Source organism: Xiphias gladius, chromosome 1 (assembly GCF_016859285.1).
Source record: "Xiphias gladius isolate SHS-SW01 ecotype Sanya breed wild chromosome 1, ASM1685928v1, whole genome shotgun sequence".
NCBI classification, from domain to species: Eukaryota; Metazoa; Chordata; class Actinopteri; order Istiophoriformes; family Xiphiidae; genus Xiphias; species Xiphias gladius.
Window position 1 is genome coordinate 21,585,860 of NC_053400.1, and position 22,871 is coordinate 21,608,730.

Genomic DNA, 22,871 nt, shown 5'->3' on the forward strand with positions numbered 1-22,871 from the left:
CTGTCAAGGTGACAGTTTGATCCTGTTTTCATATGCAAATTAAATTCACTTACAGAAAATGACACATGATAGAGTAATGTTGGCAATATGCTTCAAGAAATTATTAGGAAAAAGTGGACCTGTAAAATAAAGCATTGTCTTTATTTTATAATGTTGTGTATGACAAAAAAGTCTGTCAGGGCCACATTGCCTCATGTGACCTGCAGTTTTTGGTGTACCACATCATTGCAGAGCTCAGTGCTGTACCTGGAGGAATGGTTTTATTCTAATCAACCAGAGAACCAGACAGCTCATATCACATTCAAATGAAATGCTAATTAATCAAATCTAAACATCATCATCAACAATGCACCAAGGGACTACAGAGTGTTGTTCTGTCTCCACTCCTGCATGTCTCTGTTACTGTCTATCAATGGTTGTGTCAATTCCTTTTTCCTTTTTTTTTTTTTTGGCCTGTGTTGTTTGCATTTTCTTTCACTCTTTTCCCCTCTTTTGATTTTCCTCCTCCCCATCCAAAGAGGTGTTCCTCAAGCTCGCCCATCACCGTCTCAATCTTTCAATTTTCTGCCGTGGTGAAAAGCACTTAAACTTATCGCTCCATCTGTTTATTACATGCCACCTCCAGTTCCTTCACTACTCCGCCCCCATGTCCCTCTCTCCTCCTCTCCATCTGTGTATGTGTGTTCTCAACAACCTTTATATCTGCCAAACTCCTCCTGCTAGTGCCCTTTATGTCCTCCAACAACACTGCTACAGGATTTTTTTCTACACTTTGGGAGAGAAAATAGGCTATTATTAAGATTTTTAATTAAATTGACCAATTATGAGCCTGTGAAACTCTGCTTCAGTCATTATGTTCCCAACAAAACCTACAAAATGCTGATGCCTGGGTGGCAGAGGGCTGGTTGTCTGTTGTCAGAAGTAGCCAGAAATGGTAGCCATATTTCTGCTTATGGGATTGATATCCACAGGGCTTTCAGCTGGGAAATAAGAAAAAAGCCTCTACCCCGAGGAATAGGGGGCCAAGGGGCTGTTTGGAATTAAAGTACATTAGACCTAAACCCGCCATTCGTATCAGCTTGGAGCGTGGAGAAATATCAGCCCTGTTGAGACTGGTGTTAGGGTGTGTGCATGTGGATCGTGTGTTTTAGACTGACAGTGGGTGGAACATTTCCATCTGTCAATAAGTTGTTTCTCTTGTCATTGGGTGAAAAGCTTTCTGTAATTATGATTTCTCTCGTGTTCAGACTCTGGAGGTCTGAGGAAAAACAGGTTATCGATTCTCTTGACATCAGTGGTTACTTCCTCTGCAGTGATCTGTTGAAATCACTGTGAGTGAGAGACTGATTAGTAAAGTACACCTTGCCGCTGGTATTACGGCTGCTGTCAAACGCAGTATCAGAAAGAGTGTTGAATCAGGTAGTAAGCAGCAACATATTGAAATTGTGTTGTGTTTCTTTTTCTCCATTTCTCTCTCTCTCTCTCTCTCTCTCCTCTTCCTCGGTCACAGATTACATTCTTCATGCTTCTGTCAGCCGTGTGTGTGATGCTCAACCTGGCGGGCTCCATCCTCTCCTGCCAGAACGCTCAGCTGGTCAACTCTCTGGAAGACTGTCAACTGGTGAGACCAACTGGACCTTAACCCATGCGCTCTCCAACTTTATACCCCACACTCAAAAACTGTGGCTCATAATTGGTTAACAAGTTATTCAACCGGGCTGTCAATTTTTTTAGGCTTTAAAAATCACTACCTGCGTTTGGCAATATGCATCCAAAATCACACTCCTTCTTCACACTAACAATGTACTCTTTCCAGTGATATCAGTATCTCCAACTTGAGTTTCGATGGTGCAGATTTGCTACAATGAAATGAAATAAAAGCTAAAAAGAGGAGAAGAAGAAAAACACAGGGCTCAGGTGTGGCCATGCCTAATTCACAATGACAACAAAGTCCATTAAGATCAGCTTTTTTATGGTTCACAAGCCTCAGTGTGCCCTGTCAACATGCATCTTATATTCCTGGAACACAGACACTCTCAAATATACACATAAATCTCATGTATAAATATTAACTTTATGTTGAAACCCCTAATCCTCACCCTCCAAAAAAATCTAAACTATTTCTGAATAGCCTAACACAATCTGAAAATACAATATATGGCATCCATCATATTACAAACACATCATCAGTAACACATGTAGTTTATGCCTCAAGCCTGTGAATAAAGGTGAAAACAGCCTGGGGTTCAGAGGGTTCATGGCTTGAAAGAGTTTGATGAAATCTGAAGCTGTAATGTGTCAATTGTAGGTGCACATTGGGGTTGAATTTTGTTGTTGCAGTGTTGTAGTCTGTATCAACTGTCAAAATCGTAACTATGAAGTCAGTGCGTAATAGGCATGTGTTCATTGTTGTCTGCATGTCTACATTTAAATGAATGTCAGCACATGACTGGCAGCCCTTCTTTTCTCAGCAGGCTGCAGAACTGAGTCAGCACCAAAAGTGAACTGAACTATTTGTCTGTTGGTGACTAATGGCTCGTGATTGTCACATCCATCTTCGCCAGAACTGACACTAGCTAAAATACAGATAAACAACTTAGGAAAAGTACTCCAGGTTTTTGGTATTACACTTCCATAAAGTTGGCAGTCTAAAAAGAGACAATTTTTAAAAAGTGGTCAAAACCACCGCAGCAGAGGCCAAGTTATCCTGACTTAATGGTGCATTCACACATACAGTACAGGTACATTAAGACACTGAGTTTGGCTTTTTTTTGTTGTTTTTTTGTGCTTGGAACGACAAATAGTATGAACTAGTTCTTTTCTAGCACAACTGTCCCTTAGTGTGAAGCTCTTTGACACAGTTGTGGATTACAAAACAACTATGAGCTTCCATTTCACAAGGTAATTAAAACAAGTACAACTGATTGTTGCCAGATTGTAGTTCTCACGCACCAGAGACATTTACACAAAGTTAAACCTTTCTCAACTTCCCACGTTGTAACGCTTAGCACCTTGGTGTTTTTTGAGATTCAATTAATAATGAAAAGCATCCTGTCTCGTCTCCAGTGTTTGAGTCCGTATATGTAAACGTAGCATTAGTTCCTAGTATGAGATGCTCCAAAAACACTGGATCATACACTTCCAAAAATGCAACCAGCAGCATCTTTTTGAATGACTAGTTTGAAACACACACTGTCTGTTTGTCTAACATGTTTTAATCAGGCAGTGTCACTGAGATTGATATTTCTTTTTCAAGAGAAACGTAAGAACAAGAAACATTCATAGTCAGACAACAACACAAATAGCATATAAGGCCCGACAACTACAGTAAAGTGACAAAAAGAGTTAATAAAAACAATTACAAGAGTCATAAAAACATAACAGATGTGAGATGGTTTGGAAGCTAAGGGTGCTCATCCAACTTTCTGATCCAGTGAGCAGTGATGAGTACAAAATTTTTCGTTGGTGATAGAGTGTAACACACTGTAAATATATGTTACAAGTTCTTGTCACCGAGCCAAAGTCGAGATAACCCCTGTAACATAATCTGGGTTATTTTCTCAGACTCTAGGAAGTTCATCCAGAGCCACAGAAGACACAACTGTTTTCACAGGCTGAGTAGTACTCTCTGTGAGGTCCATGTGTAAAATTGGTGGAATTCACCTTTAACTGAGGTGAAATGTTTTTCAAAAGTGGTTTCAACCAGATGTTCTGTGCTCTGGTATTTTCAACAGCAGTGTTAACACCATGCAAATTGGGAGAATCCAGCCCACTTCAAAATAGGCTTATTAAGTTTTTTCCCTTTGTAGCTGGTGATCAGAAGTAGTTGGAGACAGAAAATTCAGTCTTCACATTTTCATAATGAGATGCAAAGCTGATTTTTTTTTAAGCTGAATTTACAGCGCAAGGGGTTCCAATTGTTTTCGTGACTCAAGAAGCCCCTTTGCCATTCATCCAGCACCCAACCCACTAACCTGACCACTTTCACATTAGCAGGAGCTTTTCTTCATACGCAAGCCGAGTAGACCAACTTCACTGTTTTATCTGACTCCCCAGAGACCGTCCCCCAGTCGTGAGTGAAATATTAACATTCCTCATCTCCTCTCCCCAATGTAATTAACCCATACTTGTTGGGTTCATGTCCTGCTTTCGCTCAATCTGGGACACATAGCAGAGGTATGCTCTACCTCGATCCCTCTCTGGGTAGCTCCTCATATCACAGTCTTTGTCTTGTTGTACACTTATGATGTGCAGCTGCCTTTTTCAGTCACAATATATTATTATTCTGTTGCTAATGTGTCTTTTGTCTATCTTCTAGACTACATAATTTCATTGAAAAAATAGTTCATATCAGGAGTACATATAACTTCCACAACGTTATGTTTTAGGACAAAAAGACCACCAAGCTCAGGTCTGATCTGTGCATGCGTGTGTGTGTGTGTGTGTGTGTGTGTGTGTGTGTGTGTGTGTGTGTGTGTGTGTGTGTGTGTGTGTGTGTGTGTGTGTGTGTGTGTGTGTGTGTGTGTGGGTGCGTGTGTGTGCGTGTTTGTGTGTGCGTGTGTGTGTTTTTTTGTGTATGTGGCGTGCATGCATGAGTGTGGATGTGTGTTCCCCCCTCCTCCCCACCAGCTCAAGTTTGACAGTGACGGAGTGTGTGTATGTTGCGAGCTGCAGCAGCAAAGTTCGAGCTGCAACAACCTGGGAGAGACACTGAAACTGAATCCACTGAGGGACTGCAATACCATACGCCTACGTCTCAAGGTGGGTGGGATCCAGCATGTGTTTGTATAGTGCTGAATGTGAGAGTTTTGGTATTTTCACATGTAAAAAAAACATTCTGTATAATTTAGACTGTGTTTAGACAGCAGGGAATTTAGATTGATTTGTCGAATCAGGTCTTTAACAGACTGTTTTGCAAATCAAACTACATGTTGGATTTGTGTTGAGGGATCTAACCTGTCTGCACTGGTAGCTATGGTAACAACATAGTGTATCATATGTATACTGAGCAGTGGTATATTTTGTTTTTTGTTTTTTTCAGTTCATAGAAAACAATGGAGATGTATCCTCTTGCTTTTCACATTGTAGCCACGTCTTGTCACTGTACTAACTCATTTGGTTGCACCCATTGAGAATGGTACGTGTTGAATTATGTAGCCATGTTTCAATCACACTCTGTGATCACGATTGTGGGTTACGCTTTAAAATCCATTGCGGTGGCCAGACTGAACTCCAAAAACCAGTTTGAATCAAATTCCAAATCTCATAGTCTAAATCTCATTTGCAAAAATTGGATTACACGTATTTATTTACTTGCCTATATTTTTCAATCCAGAGTTGAAAATTGAAATCTGATTGAAGTCAGTGATTGTGTGGGGAAAATATCAAGGGGTGGCAATGTCAGTCTGTCAGTCAGTTACTGCACCGCCATGGTCCAGACCAAAATATCTCCACAACTACTGGGTGGATTTGCCATAAAATTTGGTTCAGACATTCATGTCCTCATCAGGGTGATTTTTATCTTTAAATAAATTCTATGTTGGTACAATATCTTTGTTGTACAAATAAGATGGGTAATGTTAGACCCGCTAAACATCAGCATGTTAGAAGCTGTTAGCTGTTGTGAGCATGATAGCATACTGACTTTAGCATTTACCTCAGAGCAGTGATGTGACTTAGTACAGCCTCACAGAGCCACAAGCATGACTACAGACTCTAACAGACTAGTCTTGTTACTTCTCTGATCAGAATAATACCCTTAACATGGTTAACTGTGAGTAGTCGTTTAAAAATAATTGTCTTTAAATTGCTAAAATCATCAAGTCTCCAAGTTTTCTCTCTCACTGTGTAAAATATCCCATGTGAGAACAGTCAAATGAAGTAAAATACAAAACAGTCTAAGTCTTCAGTCTCTGATTAATTGGGCGGGAAGTGGAGATTGGCAACAGCATTTGTCTTTCCCCGAGAGGCAGATCTTTTAGTATGCAGTGCGTATCTAGCGTGGGCTAGCTGTAGTTTGCGAGTGCATGATCTCGGTAGATTATCTTGACTCAGAGTGTCTGCGGGAATGATATACAGGATGTGCTACTGTGCCTTTATTGGATAACGACAATCATATCCATTCATATTATGTCCCTGATTGATTATAAAACATTGATAACCAAATAAAAGACTTCTTATGATGAAGCATGCTTATGAAAAGAGGAAAGATCAAGCACATTTGTCATAGTGATCATAGCTCATTAAAAGAGATATGGGAATTGGTGCTATAAAGCTTTATTAAGTGCCAAAGTAGTCAGATGTGTTGATTTATGTCTAAAGGGGAAGCTGTCATGCCCAAGTCCCCAGAGTCCTCGGCCATTTCAGATGGCTGTTATGCTTTCGCTGATCCTAATGAACTCATGATGCAGCAGCCATATAGTTCCTTTTTCAAAGAAATACACAGTGTATGGGGAGTACTGAATTATCACAGCAGGTAGACTAAGTAGTAGACCACCTTTAGTTACTTGATCACTCATTTTTAATGGTAGCCCTTCTACATGTAAAAGTTTTGTTCTTAAAAAAGCAAATCAGTATTATCCATTGCTGCTGATATGTCTCGTTCACCCTTTGCCAGCACATTTAATTTCCCTGTTCTTTTTATTTTCGTTACACTGCCTGGGGCTGTAAATAATCAGTGGGAGGGAATAGTGAGATAATTTGTGATTTCCTGTAAGGGGGCGGATGTGTAACCTTGCTGTGTAACTGATTGGCTTGGGGCACAGTATCTCCGAGAGGTTAAATATCTGGTGAGCAGGCATGTTAAAGAGTTTCTGTAGAGGTGTTATTGCATTTGCCTGGCAGGATTTATTATGTCATTATGTACATTGTGATCACAAGGGAAATCACAGAAATGCGCTGTCTCACATCTGCAAGGCAGATGCATTGCCATAACAAAAATTAGCCCAGATGAAGCCATCATGAATATTTCCTGTTTTAAAAAATGCGCAAAATTTAATTGTGTGATCTCCAGCTTTGGTGTTAAAGAATTGGTTGGAAGAAAAACTACATTTACTATAATAAACCATTAGAACACACAACAAGGAAACCGTTGCACACAGGTTTGTGTATGTTAACTGCTTTGTACAGTAATCTCAGCTTTATGTAAGGAAAGAGTCTTCAAAGTCAAAGCTGCACAGAAAGATAGATAAATGGTTGACAGTGACCATATTTCAGTCAGCCAACTCACATGCAATGTATTTAGTATGCAAATACATGGAATGTACAGAGTTGTTGTTTTGCTTCAAGTTAGTGACAAAACACTGTCCTTCTGGCCATATTCACAGACATGTTCTCAAATTTTATTCTGAGCAAATGATGAGACTTTGGTCCAAGTCACAGTGAAAGACGTGAAAATGTTGTGCTGGAATCTTTTGTTTATCTCTCTGCAAGGTCCTCTGGAGTTCAAAAACAGACTGCTGTCCTCTTTGGTTTGGTTCAGTTTATTGATAGTATTCCTATATATTTTTGAAATGCAACACATGACACTTTATCCGGGATAGAATGATAAAATCCTAGATTTATTTCCCTCTTTGTCCCTGGTGTTTAGCAGTAGGGTAGGTTACTGTATTTCCTCTCATACAGGTCCAGGACAGGCATGCATGACAGCAGCCAGATGGAGATCAGTAGTAGTCATTGAGGCATATTCAGTTTTTAACATGGACGTGAGGTGACGCGAGGATCGTCGATCTGCCTTTGTCAGCACTAATAGTAGTAGAGGTTGGGTGGTGTGTCCGGGCCCTATAAAACTGATTAAGCTGTACCCTAAGATGAAAAATACTGGTCTCAACTTTTGAGGGAGTATTAACCTTCCATTATGACTTTTAGATAGAAATACAGAAAAAAAATCTATTTCTTTTTTCATTAGAGCATCACTGGATAAGCTGTTATTTTCTAAAGTGCCTGTCCATCTAGGAGGGTGTTCAGGGTGTGTTCCACCTGCACTCCAGAGCAAAAGCTTTCCAGCTCCAGGCTGCAAAACACCAGGCAAAAAGATCATATTTGCACATGTTACCACAGGACCATGCTCTGTAGATCTGAGATGAACTTGTGTGGTGTGTGGAGGGGGAAGACTCTAGGTATGAAAAAAAGCTCTTCCTTTATTTCAGAGACTGTGCATTTAGTACTTTATCGAAGTGGCATCACAGAGCTACAACATCTGCTGCTTCCTGCCATTGGATGTTAGAAAATCTCTGAACGGCTTTGCCGACAGACTGGACAGCCCTCCCTGAAATTGCTGTAGGGCTTTGTGAAGGAAGTCCTGGCTTTTCTTTCAGATGCTGTAAAGAGCTGCTTAAGGGGGGCAAGGAAAGCGGAGGTTAGTACTGTGACCTGCACTGAGACTATCAACAGAAACTCCATGTTAGCTGGAGAAAAGCAGGGTGCTGCCCTATGCTTTGAGGGAGCTAAAGGGAGCAGCCACTGGAGGCATGTGCGTAGTTTGTTTATTGTACAGAACATCACGGTTTGAGAGATAACAGTTGAGTATCAGTGAGGTGAAAAACCAGTTAAGCCCTGTGTAAGGCCCAGAGTGCTAGGCAATCTGCAGCGGTAAGGTTGTGGTCAGACTAGTCAGCAGGGGCCACTCTTGCATGGAGTTCAGGTCTTACAGTCAAAGTGGAATCAAATCACCATATAACGTATTTTCATGTTTTAGCTCCTACAGATCTCATATATTTGATATGTTGACAATTTTTCAAAGCACAACATGGGATTTTAGTTTTTTCAATTTGTTTCCCTACATTTTAGGGCAGAAAGTTTTCCATTCACTTCACTGTGGTATACAAATAGACTTGCAGACGGCTGGGACTTGTTCGGGGTTGGGTAATTCTTTACAGGGATCAAATAAAATTTCTTTTATTGAACATCATGACACTTTTATTGTAATCAATTAAAAATCAGGAACAACCCTATAGGTTGTTTGTGCCAGCAGTTTATTACGACTCATAATTATGTTTTATTGTTAGATGACATGTAGTGGTCGTATGAGACTTTTCGATCTTTTTAGCAAATGCCCCAAAATGACATTTTTAAGTTTAAGTGACAAAGTCCTCCAGTGGCTGTAGTAATTATGATGGAGGGAAGGAGGAATGCAGGTGTCGTTATAGAGCTTAAGGAGCTCGGGGTGGATGGATGGGTCGACAAAACATTGGACTTCAACACTGTTTCCTGTTTCAAACCAAAAGTTAATGTAATTTCTTTTAAACACAATCGTTTTCTAACCATGACCACTTGTTAATTATTGTAACCAAGATGACAAAGGCCGTATAACCTTAACAAATTACATATTTTAACCCAAACCACGATCTTTACCTAAAGCTAACCAAGTTGGTTTTGTGCTTAAACCTAACCAAACCTTTACTAAAGTGTCATCACATCATAAAGGGTTAGTTATTTCTTTCTGTAGAATATCTCTTGCTGCGCTATTTGAGGAAATGCTCCCATGGGTTGTATCAGAGGGTAGGGACAATAGGCAATTACACAATACGAATACGAATCTTGAATCTTCACTTTCACTCATGTCAGTCTTCACACCTCATGTCACACATTCAAAAATCCAAAACACTATGAAAATTTACAAAACACCGATAGGAGCCTTTAATGCTACACCACCCACAAGTTTTACATCACTTAGCTCTGCTAAACACAAAAGCTTTTAAACCATGTAAACTACTGTAATCCTCACTAAGCAATAAATCAGGTACAATATCCTTTCAACAGTTCTATTTAATGACTGGTTAATATGTCAGACAGACTTCGTCATATGTCAGACAGGCTTCGTCCACAAGTCCTCCAGCCTTTCCTCCAACACAAAACATGTTCCAAAAATGTTAGCCGCCAAGAGAAACATGTATTAGTTTTATTTTATCATTGGCACTGCACAACTTCAACCTCGCTGGTTCCAACTGGCATCATCTCTGCTTTAACTTCCAGCTCACGCAGACCTGATCTTTGGCAGCAAGTTACTGGACATCAAACATGTTTGGAAAACAGTTGCAGGGCTGTTAACAGTGAATTTCTCATTTGCCAACTTGACCCATTTGACATCAAGTATTTTAAAGGGATGAGAAGTGAATCATGGGGTCTGGTTGGAACCTCCTTTAGATAGTCAAGGTGCCCCGAAACCAAGGCACCACTACCTCGTATCGATCTCAGCGGGGGAGACGGCTGTCCTCTCTCTGCAGATCATCTGAAGCCTAATACAAGTGGGTTTTTTAATGTCACTGGTAATAATGTGCCTCCTGAATCTAGTGAATAATCTGTGCGACAGGCTGGAAAACATTTTGTGTGGTAACTGGGGCGCTTCATTCATGAGCCTGTGTCCACAAAAAAAAAAATGTGTAGTGAGATTTTATTGCCAGTTCTGAAGTCTCTCTTTTGTTGTTGTGTTTAAGGAATGATATTGTTATGTTTATAGATATTCTGCTGCAGTTGTGTTCAAATATTGACTATTTTTATTTCTCATGTTAAAGGCTAATATCGTTGTGGTTTTTCAAACCTGTGTTACTGCACAACAAGTACGTGGTTGTAGATGTATGAGCTGGAGAATTTCTAAGGTGATTTGATATACTTCCTCTTGCTTTGCTGTGAGATTTTTAAATTACAACATCAAAAAGTCAAAGTGTCTGCCACACATTTTCCGGTTTCTGGTTTCTCTCCTCCTCCTCCCTCTCATCTTTTGACAGTCTTACACTGTTTGATAATAATATTACTGATAATAATATCATCATGGTGTTTGTCTAAGTGAATTTATTTTGACAGATGAACCCTGTGAACTTTATAAAGATGAACAGCATATATTTCATGATTGTATTTGAACATCTAAGAGGACTCCATATAATCTAGAGCCTTCTTATACACATACATACTGCAAATGATCTTTATTTTTTTTCTCATTTTGAAGCAGCAATACAAGCTGCTGTCATCCTCTCTCCTCTCAATCCGTGTGCCTGACAGTTGCTATTCTCAGAGCCAGTTTCCAGGCAAGTGGGATTGTTTTTTCCTGCGCTCTTCCTCAGGAACTTAATGCATATAGTACAGTTTTTATAGGTTAATTTCTTAGGACATTCAAAACTCAACATGGTTTAAAAATGGAGCCACCTTTTAGATGAATAGCACATACAGCAACATAATGGGACTTCAGTCATACATATATTCTCTGATTCAGGGTGCTAGGCTTGTATTTCACCGGCATGCACATTTGTTTTTACTGACCGATTCGATACTGGTTTGTCCTCTTGCTGTTCACTGCATTGCCAGTGAGTGTGAATGTGTATATGCTCATGCTTAACCTTCGATGTTTATGAGGTTGTTTTCCCTATAATTGAATTTGTTTTGCAAGGCTATCATATACACAGATATCATATTTCTTTTTTATCAGTATTTCAGCTTTTAAAATGTATTTTAGATATGCTAACAATGAAGATTAGACTCTTTTGTGCTGTGCGGTTGTCTTACTTCACCAGATATCTGTAGAAGCGTCCTCTCACTGCGGTGCCACCCTGCTGTGCTTTTCTAAACTTGGTTACCTTAGTGACGATGTCAGCGCTGTTTCTGTCACCTTCAACTCTTTCAGTGTTTTTTCCTGATATTCCACATTCACTTCTCTTTGTTCCAATATCGCTCACAATTAATAAGTTCATAATGTTGACTTTCCTCTCCTCCTCTCTCCTCTCCTCTCAATCCGTGTGCCTGACAGTTGCTATTCTCAGAGCCAGTTTCCAGGCAAGTGGGATTGTTTTTTCCTGCGCTCTTCCTCAGGAACTTAATGCATATAGTACAGTTTTTATAGGTTAATTTCTTAGGACATTCAAAACTCAACATGGTTTAAAAATGGAGCCACCTTTTAGATGAATAGCACATACAGCAACATAATGGGACTTCAGTCATACATATATTCTCTGATTCAGGGTGCTAGGCTTGTATTTCACCGGCATGGACATTTGTTTTTACTGACCGATTCGATACTGGTTTGTCCTCTTGCTGTTCACTGCATTGCCAGTGAGTGTGAATGTGTATATGCTCATGCTTAACCTTCGATGTTTATGAGGTTGTTTTCCCTATAATTGAATTTGTTTTGCAAGGCTATCATATACACAGATATCATATTTCTTTTTTATCAGTATTTCAGCTTTTAAAATGTATTTTAGATATGCTAACAATGAAGATTAGACTCTTTTGTGCTGTGCGGTTGTCTTACTTCACCAGATATCTGTAGAAGCGTCCTCTCACTGCGGTGCCACCCTGCTGTGCTTTTCTAAACTTGGTTACCTTAGTGACGATGTCAGCGCTGTTTCTGTCACCTTCAACTCTTTCAGTGTTTTTTCCTGATATTCCACATTCACTTCTCTTTGTTCCAATATCGCTCATAATTAATAAGTTCATAATGTTGACTTTCCTCTCCTCCTCTCTCCTCTCCTCACCTTCTCTCTTCACACGTCCTCCTCTTCTTTTGCTCCCTGCTCCTCTAACAGTCTCCTCCTCTCCCCGCTCTACTTTAGGAGCTGCTGTTCAGCGTATGTGCCCTTAACGTCATCTCCACCATTGTGTGTGCTCTAGCCACTGCCATGTGCTGTATGCAGATGGTCTCAACTGATGTACTGCAGATGGTGAGTGTGGTGGAAGGGGGGATGACAACAATAACTGACTTTAATCTTTAATCTTTTCAGTGGCCACCCTCAAGTCTGAAAATCGCTATCATCACGTTAGCTCAGGAATGATGTGCCAGCCTTTGTCCGTTTTAAGATGGTGGAGAGTAATGTCTGAATTTTTGGTTAAATCATCATGCTTGGTAAATACAACTTAATGTAAACACACACAGTAAAGGTCAACTGCCACAGGACCACCCCTCAGTGTCCTCCTGCATCTAAAAAATATGTTGGATTCGAAGAAAACAGCTCAAAATATCACTGGATTTTTTCCTCAGAGGTAAACCGTCCTCAGTATGACCCTCTTTTGTCATTTTATGTGGAACAATGAAACTATTACCAACAGCTAAATGCTTTTCAGTCATGTGGGAAATTAGCATGGCCAAGCTCCCTTTGTGTTTCACGGCAACATGCCTCTAAACACATCAACAACTGGAATTGTAGAGCAACACTGCCACTGTTATACTAGATATGAAAAAGCTTTGCAGTAACATTTGTCTAGTTTTATGAACTATGCTGTAAATTGAAAAGACTTGAAGAGGGGGGAAATCAATAATGATCTCAGCTATGTAGTAGCCAATAAGATAAATTAGTTGAGAGTAAAAAGTAGACTATAAGTTTAATCTCCATGTGAGTCACACATCAGTGAAGATCTATAGTTTTACTGCAAACTGATGAATTTTGAGTTTTTTTTTAAATCTGTAATGTTAGAGGCAACTGGAGACATTAATGCAAAAAAAACTACAACTGTGGGGAAGGGTCATAGAAATCAAACAGACCTTTGCCTATACGCCCTCTTATACAAAATCTATTCCTATTAAAGAATGTGCATACAGTGATAAGAGGGCAAAGATGAATTCATCACAAGCTGTTTGAATTACACAGCAATTAAAAATGGAAACGGAAAATCACTCTCATATTGACATAAGGCCTTAATTCGCAGCAGTCCCTGCTTCAGGTCCCACTGTGGCATAGCTTATCTGAGATGTAGAAAGATCATTCTCAGAGCATCCTTACTGTAGAGACCTGTAGGTATAAATACATTTTGGAGTGAACTTTTTAACTTTTACTGATAGTTTCTAATGATCAGTTTATTAGGAGCATTTTTTTTCACATTATTTCAAGTAAAGAAGAATGTATATATACCACCAGACATGCCATGCAGACACTAGATAACTACATAAAATTAAAAAATTACAGTGTTTCATAAAAGCAGTATCCCAGAGCAGACATGCACACCAGCAGGGGAACCTCTATAAGTTTAAGTGGCTGAACATGGTGGCATCCAACTACTGATTCACAGAGAAGTAAAGGACAAAAGCACTGTGTCTTATGGCCAGTAGTCTTACCAAGTGGCCTTGTTTCACATTTACCACAAGACGTGCTAACCGTATATTTAGCTTAATGAATTTAGTCAAGTCCATATCAGCAGTGGCAGCCTGGAGATTAGAAAAGCAGGCTGGCTCTGACTGGAAAGTTGTCCCACTTACAAATGTCGGAGCGAGGAGAGTGAATGTGCAGCACTTTAAAAACTGCTGTCGAGTTGCCCCTGAGCAAGGCGCTTGACTTGCAGTTGCTACAGTGGAGCTTTTTCAGTGACCAAAAGCACAGATGTGAATATGTGGAATGGCTTGTAATAACAGCACAGAGGTGCTGTAACATAGTCTCATCTGCTCAGGAAAAACTATGGTTTAAAATAATGAATGAACAACTAAGGACTCTACAATGAGTAATAAAGACCTGATAATGGTTTCCTTTTATGCTGTGTTCCAGTTTATGCCACACAGAGCACGAGCCCTAAATGCTGACTGTATGACCCCCCATGGAACCATCCTCCACCAAACACTGGACTTTGATGAGTTCATTCCTCCTATTCCCCCTCCACCATACTACCCCCCAGAGTACACCTGCACCCCCTCAATGGACGGACAGAGGTGAGAGGCAAAGTATTACTCATCGGCATCACATCTTTTCTCAGTACTCCCCGAACTGTGGTACCAATGTATCTTCTGGGAAATGTGGATACTTTTAGGCAATACACAATGAAAATATGCAAATATCCCAACGGATATAGTCCAGGTGTTACAAGACAATGTAATTATACATAATAGTTTACTTGTAAATAGAAACCCTTTAAAAATGCATAACACTCTCCTAACTATTAAATCTTCAATGACACACACTGTATCATTTCATTTACTTAGTGGAAAAGCCAAAACTTTGTTTGTTGGTGCTCATTTCAGTACAATACAAAACACTACAAATCAGCCTTACTGTCCACTATGGTGGAAATTAACACACAAGTTATTAACAAATTGATTAACAAATTAATGGCATCCCGTAAAACATTTGTGACATCAAATCTATGTGCACAGCCAAACAACTATCAATGCTAAACTATTTTTTTTAAAGTGCAGTGCAATTTGTTGTATTAAGTGGAACAAGAACTACAGGTTAATTCGGTTTAGGTTCTGATTGTAGTGGGAATAAATGAATAGTTTTTATTGAATACATTTGGCAAAAAACCCAAGTGAACATTTGGTGAAAAACCCAACAGAGCACTGCTAAAAGACTTGTCTCAAACTTCGCTGCAGTATGAAATGACACTAGAATTCTGCTGGTTGCGGCAAGTTATAAGTAGTCCTATGTACCTGGCCCAGTGCCACAATAGCAAACATACTACATATTTAGGTTTCTTCAGGATACATTTTTTGGAACCTATAAAGGAAAGGATGACGTCTATTACATTTTCTTGCTGGTATGGCACAGTATCTGTTATGTTAAGGGATTTTGTCAGGTTTAAAACTGCTTAAACATTTTTATTTAATGCAGACTGTTGTAAACCACCCCGGAATTCCCTGTGAGTTGAGTATACAGATGCCAAAAGCAACATTTGCATCCATAGACAAAACCAAATCCGTCATATTAAGCAGCAATGGCATGTGCCTTTTTACTATCTGACCGTGACAGTCACATGTGGCATTATCATCCACGGCCAGCTTGGAGCATTTCCCTCCATTAAGCAGCTGTGACATCCGTAATTCTCAGCTGTTTTGAAAGATCGGTTGACCCCTCCCTCATCACTCCCTCCATTTTCTCAGTCTTGCCAGAGAGAGTGCTGCTGATGTAGTCGTTGGGCAGGAAGCCACATCTGTTTGTCAATTATGCCATAAATATAAACAAGGCAGAGGAAGCCTTTATGGTGTCCCTGCCCAGGGCCAGGGATGTGTCATGACATCATCACGCCTCGGATGATTGGTGGAGACTCTCTGGTTGTATTTCATGCTCTGCCACTTTAGAGGAGAATGGGGTTGTAATTAAAAGATATTACTGCGAGCATGGCTGCGTATTCTTATTGACACCATATGAAACGGTGGACGAGTACGTAGAATAATGCGGTGCCGCTATATATCATCTGGACTAGAGCGTTGGGGGCAAGAGGATGTTTTTCATCCTTTCTTTCTTAATGTTTTTAATAGACAATATACTGTATTTTTGACTAAGATGGGATTTATATTCAGACTTGCTGTGCCAGTTTCTTAGACACTCTGCACTGTCTCTGCAGGCTTTGTATTCCAGTTATTCAAGATATGATTTGGATTTTTAGGAGTCTTTTTGTTTATCATTAAGTTGAAACTCTGCTTTTATGTCCCTGGCAGAGGCCTACACCTGGACTTTCCCCATTCTCCCTTCAGTGCCATCTATGGGGTGCCCATTAACAGCCCAGGGACCCTGTACCCAACTGACCTGCCGCCTCCATATGAGTCCGTGGTGGGGCAGACCCCTGCCAGCCAGGTGACGGAAAAACAAACTATTTTGTCCTTAAATAACAGCCTGCAGGCCGTCTGTAAAGGCCACAGAGCCTAGGGCAGCACATTAATTCCTTTATTTCCATGGAAAACAAATATGGAGGTCTGTTTAAATTCTAACTATACATATGTTTACATATGAGCAGGAGCAATAAAAACCTTAAGTACATCTGCTTGCAAACAGGTTTTCTTATGATTAAAAATTCTTTAAACTGTCATTTTTTTCTGTTGACTTTTTATTTGTGTATGAGGAGATAATCAGAAGTGAATTGAATTTAAACATGTCGTAGCTTGCTTAAAAATGGAAATGATGTAAATTTTATTGAGATTGTCTTCAAAGACATGTGGATTTCAAAGATAAGCCCAAGATTCCTAACAGTCTGTGAATTATATGCTTTTATAAACCACAGGTCTGAATATAGATGTGAATTTGACTAACCCATGTGATTTATCAGACGTTCTGCTCTATATGGGTGGTCTAAATGTTTGTTGTTGTTGTTTGTTTGTTTTTTCTTTTTTCTTTTACTTATATGTTAAAATGGTATAGCTACTATATATATATTTCGTTTTTGGGGCAAAAATGTTTTCATCTAGTATCTGCATTTTGGGATGTTGCCTGTCAAGTCTGTAATTCAAAAATCAAAGCAAATTTAATCTGAGCATCATCTGCTGTTTCAGATTTACTGAGGCGGTTGCCCTTGACTGTCATGGTGAACTGATCAGAGCTTTTTTCAAGCTCAGGCTTTGCAGCATCGCATTGTTCACAGTTAAAAATAACTGGCTAATGTGAAGCAAATCCTTTTATCTTCTTTTATATTCTCAACATCGTTTAACACCTTCATCTTGTAATGCCTTATTTCCATTGAACACGTTAAATCCATAGTTCTATTCACATCCACTTTGAGCAGTGGCCTTCAAAAAGGAGTCAGCAGAGGATTTTCTCAACTGCAATAGATAAGCAGTGGTTGCTGTAAATAACTAATGGAAGCAGGCAGTGATTGATTGATTGTGGGAGAGGACTGTCAGAACCTGACGATTTAGAGCTAAACACCCACATGGCAAACCAAGTTATATGAACGTATTTATGTAATAATATGCACCTTGAAAGGCACATTAGTGAAGCCAATTAAAGCTTCTTATTCAACTCTACATGATGGAGTGTTTTTCTCCCCTGGTACAACTGCACTGTTAATGTGTTGTGGTCCTAGAGAGCCCTCTACAGGCAAAAAAGTGGTATTGAAGGTTCTGTGAAAGATAGTTGTTATTATGCATTACAGTACATACAAAATATCCTATATGAACTGAACTTCTCGCCATCTTTTTTATCCGTTCCAAGCATTTTAGTTGAACAGTGCTGTCATTTTCTCCATCCCCACTAATAATTTCCTCTTTACAGGTCACCACCAGCATAGAGCAACAGGCAACTGAGTCCAGTTTGTGTGAGAGAAACACCACTGCAGGTCTAAGCACTCAGGGTAAAGACAGCTAGAGCATTCCAGTGAACGTTGCAGGGGACTGTCCACTGTTTTTGTCTGCTAGTAGTCATGCTGATGACGCTTGTTTCCCCCGTATTTTCAGCCTCGGTGGACAGTGCATCACTGATGGTGTCAGAGGTAGCTGATCCGGACCAGACTTGCTCCTCAGAGGACTTGTGCTCCCTGGAGGTCCAGGGCTCTGACTCCTCTCCCTATGGCACACTCCACACCGCCCCCACTGATGAAAGCTGCACCAGCCTGGAACTTTGTACACGTGACTCCTCACGTTGCCATCGTGGCCTGCCTAACACGGACGCCCGCCCCAGTGATACTGGATACAGTGAGTCCTCACACACCCAGGAGTCTCTGGAACGCTCTCCAGACTGGTCCTCAGAAAACTTTAGCAACCTGGACCAGGAGGATTCCACAGACAACACACATCCATGTGAGGAACTCAGGGCTGCAATGCACATATGTGACGAGCTTCCATCAGCCAAACATTTACCAGAGGAGCCACCGAAAGCGTCGACACACTCCCTCATTAAAGCACGAATGATGAGCCGGAAGCTCACGCTCCCTGTCACTATCCCCCCGCCACCCCAGCCTTGTTCCCCCACCTCTGTGGCCTCCTCTGGAGGAACCTCAGCCATAAGCCCTTTGGCTGCTTCTCCTTCCCCTCCTAGCAGGCCACGTGGCACCAGGCTGTGTTTCAGTGTTTGGTCACCCTCTTCTACATCACAACCCCCCTCTACCTCAGTCCAAAGTGGCCACTCGCCCTCGGAGAGGCCTCGGGTGCTCCGAGCAGCCAGGAGGTACCGCAAGCTGGCACGCATTGTCCGCTCCACCAGTGACCCTATCTCCTGCTCCTCTACAACAGGAAGTAAGTGTGACAGGAAGGTTATACAAGTTTTGTACTCAGCTTAAATTCTCCCCTTCTAAATATTACCAGAGTGCTCAGTCGTTTGGAGTTTAAACAATGAATCAACTAATCCATTATTATTGAGTCATTTTTCGAGCAATAGACCCCCATACTCCAAGATGTGAGGATTTGCTGCTTTTCTCTGTTTTATATCACTGGTAATTGACTACCACTGGGATTTTGACTTTTGATCGAACAAAACGAGACATGTGAAGACATCACTTAGGACTCTGGAAATGTGTGGAAAAAAAAAGTTAGCTTTTTCTGACATTTTATGGACCATGCAAATAATTAATTAATCAGGAAAATAGCCGGAAGATTTATTGATAATGAAATGAATCATTATCTGCAGCGTCTCCTTGCGAGCAAAGGTGGATCTCATTGTTGGTCCACACTAAGTTATTTGTCTCTCTCTACAGGAGAAAATAGTGGCTGCACCTCTGCAAACAACCCTGCTGCTGAAGCTTCAGCTCATACATCCCCTGAGCAAGGTACAAACATACAATTTCTAAATACATGAGATTGGGGGATGATCAGACATCCATGACTTGCACATCTGCTGCTATACAGCATTCACATCTTATTTTGACAAAACATTAAGGACAAATAGTTCATCTTGCAACATAATGAGCTAATTTAACAAAGTCTACTGAAACAATTGTTATTTATCAACAGTAAAGATTTTGAATCTTTAGATAAATGATTAATGAGCTAAAGAAACCATTTTAAACCCCACTGGGCCCACTGGGTTATCTAAAAGAAACAAAAAATACATCATCAAAAATCTGAAAAAAGGGCTGTGTTTCTTAGTTTATGAAAATCTGACTTTTTGGAGATTATGTTATCTAATATACAAACATTCATATGGGTAAAGAATCCTTAGACAATTTTAACCAAACTGCAACAACGAGCTGATAATGAAAATATCTTACATCAGTTACACAGAAAAATTTACTCAAAGCACCAACTCCACTGACATTAGTCTTGATTATAAGAATTGTATGTGATTTAAATAATGTAATGTTCTTCGATATTTTTAATCTGTTTTATCTTCAGAGCAAAGAGACATTTCAGCGGAGATAGTTGGAGCTAAATCCATTCACGTATGTGTCAGGAAGCAACAGAAAGAGGACAGGAAAATTGACATCCAACTTAAACCCCGATCCCTGCACACACACTCCTCCCACGAACGCCCACACTCCCTGGCTGACCTTAAGATGTACAAGGACACCAAAATATTGGTGGCCAAGTTCCTGGAGCATTCAAGCTGCAGTCTACCTCCTGAAGTCCAGCAGGTTGTCAACAACATCAAGTGTGTCATCAAGTCGGATGAGAAACACATGGAGGAGGCCATCTTTAGTGCCAATGTCATAGATCAGGTAACAGGATTAGTCGATATATAATAGCCAATGATAGTTGAGTGCAAATTAGAAAACTGTGGGCCTTCTTCTAGTTTTGATGACTGAGCTTTCAGTTGTCTAATCATGCTGTGCTTTGAGCTGAGCGACAAGCCTACAAATACAATGTTAACATACAGGTTACACAATTATTCGACGACGTAGCTGTTAACAACTAAAACTTGTTCCTGTATTTGGTAAATTGAGGTGATTACGGTGGTGATGATGTTCACCTGTAGATTTCTTTATTTTACCGATAATGAATTAAATTTCACACTATCGCTAGTGTATTTTTTGGGAAATAAAAAAGCATGGCAGCATTGTAGTAATCTGTAATGAGAGCAGCATCAAAACTACAGTAGCAGTGGAAGAGACTACAGTATTTAGAGCTATTTCTCTGTAATGTAAATTGATTGTGCTTGATTTATATCATGTTTTACATCATTCTACAGTAAAGTGTTGCAATTACACATATTACAACTAAATGCATTTGATTGAATTTTTGCATATCAGTGCTGCTGACATTTGTGGGGAGTTGTATGGACTCAGCCGGAGTAGTTCAGCTCATATAAGTGATATGAAAAAGATGACTGGCAACACGTTTCTCTCTCTGATTCTTGGTGATTTTGTGCTGCCCAGGTGATGACCCAGTGTATCATAGGCAGTCCCCGGAAGCGAGACCATGAGGACCTTCACCTCCAGAGCTGTGGCGCTTTGAGCTCATCCCCGTCCCCTTCCATGCGCCGTCCCAGACACCTCCCACAAACAACCAGCACCTACACTAACCCACTGGACTCCCCCTCCTCCGAACAAAGCCTTGAGTGCAGAGAAACTATTCTTTGACCACCCTCCCAACAAAGACTTGGGTCAAAACTCTGAGGGCATTTCAAGGTGCTGGAGTTGCAGACACATTGTGCTGTGCAGTGGATGTCTGTAGAGTAATTAATATCTCTTCAGACATTATGAGATCATTTATCTGTACAGTGTGACTGCATTATAGGCCAACTGAAATGCTCTCATGCTGTATCTCCTAGTGCCCTGTGAGACCGTGCCAAGTCATCAGCAGAAATGGTAGCAAACTCAGACTGAGCCTGCCAGTGTCTGTAGAGGCTTCTTTCTCATCAGAAAAACAAAAGAATGTTTCTCCCTCAGGGGATCTTTTCTACTGAGCTCCATCTCTTAAAAAAGTAACAAATATACAACTGGTAAGTTTGGATCTGTGACTGAAAGACAAAGGAGATTGTGTTTTCAGTATTCCTCTTGTCCTCATATGAAACAGAGAGAAATATGTTTGTATTAAACTGTGAGCTGAACCAACTGGGCATTACTAGCCATTGTTTGCAGACTTTGTGGAACTGTTACTGATAGGGTGGTGAATATTTTGTGGTGTCGCTGGTTCAAAAACATCACAGATGTGGATTGTTTAACTTACCTCATTGTGTTACAATTCTTATCAGTGTTACAATAAAATTTGAGTTTGTATCTTGGGGTTTGTGTTCTCATTTCAATTAGTGTTTCTAGATCATGTGTGTCAGTGTGCAGGCGTTAGCATTTTTGAACATCTAGTCACCTCAACCAAGGCTGGTCAAAATAACACAAACACTGGACAATGTTGCAGTTGGTGGTGTTGTTTAATTAAAAACCCAGTGATGTTTCTTCTGGTCAGTGTCGGTAAGAGTCTACTTGTGACAACTGTTCCTCCAGGGCGGCTTTCAGATCATCCTGATTCTTCAGACTGTTCCCCTTGCAGAAATACCTAAATTTGCAATGCTTGTGACTGATGCATTGGCAATTCTTTGAGCAACTAGACCAAAGTTACAAAGGCAGAGTAAGTGGGTTAACTAAGGATGAATACCAGTTATACCAATATGTGAGCATTAATAGAGGTTTGTCAACATTTCAAGTGCAGGTAAATTTTAAGCAACTTAAATAAGTGGAAAGAATCCAGGTAGTCCTTACCTGATTTACTTGGTGCATACCTGGTACTCAGCACCAGTTAGTAAATGCACAGAATACCTCTGAGCTGCTGACAGCACTTTGGGGGAGAGGTTTAAATAATTATTCAGAGCGAAATCAGACTACTAGTAATCTTTAAATAAATAGTATACAATCTCATGAAGAAATGCTTAGGTTTGGAATTAGATTATAGGCACCAAAAAGCTTCCTAGTGCTGCTTTTCCATTTAAATTGACAGTATTTCTTTTTTTTCCCCAAACACATAAGAATAACCTGTTAATGAGGAATAAGGTATGTGCATCAGGTTTGGACAGATTACTGTTTTAATAATGCATTTGTAGGCTTTTGATTTCAAGACTGACACGCAACACTTGTTTAATATCCTAAATGTGAATAAATAATTAAATCTGGACCCTCATTTCATTATAACTGTTAAGTGTTCCTCCAGTCGCCTATCAGCTTCCGATTTTTAGGCACTACTCTCTACATTGAAGTTGTTCTGTTTTCATATGGGTTTATTGCGTCACCGCGAGGCCAATGGTTTTCGTCCATCATTAAAGACACAAGTGTGAATGTTAAGTCTACAACCCACAAAATGGCTCATAGGCGTCAACCAAAGCTAAAAACAA

At 40.2% G+C, this 22,871-nt stretch overlaps 1 protein-coding gene across 1 annotated transcript; it reads left to right on the plus strand.

The window, feature by feature from the left end:
* Window positions 1-1,510: 1,510 nt before the first annotated feature.
* fam189a1 (family with sequence similarity 189 member A1) lies at window positions 1,511-21,129 on the plus strand. The gene is made up of 10 exons (XM_040135556.1): window positions 1,511-1,621; window positions 4,597-4,761; window positions 12,540-12,647; window positions 14,460-14,620; window positions 16,346-16,481; window positions 17,892-17,970; window positions 18,074-18,850; window positions 19,309-19,380; window positions 19,946-20,268; window positions 20,926-21,129. The coding sequence occupies exons 1-10, from the start codon at window positions 1,523-1,525 to the stop codon at window positions 21,127-21,129; spliced, it is 2,124 nt and encodes a 707-aa protein (XP_039991490.1). The 5' UTR covers window positions 1,511-1,522.
* Window positions 21,130-22,871: the final 1,742 nt, after the last annotated feature.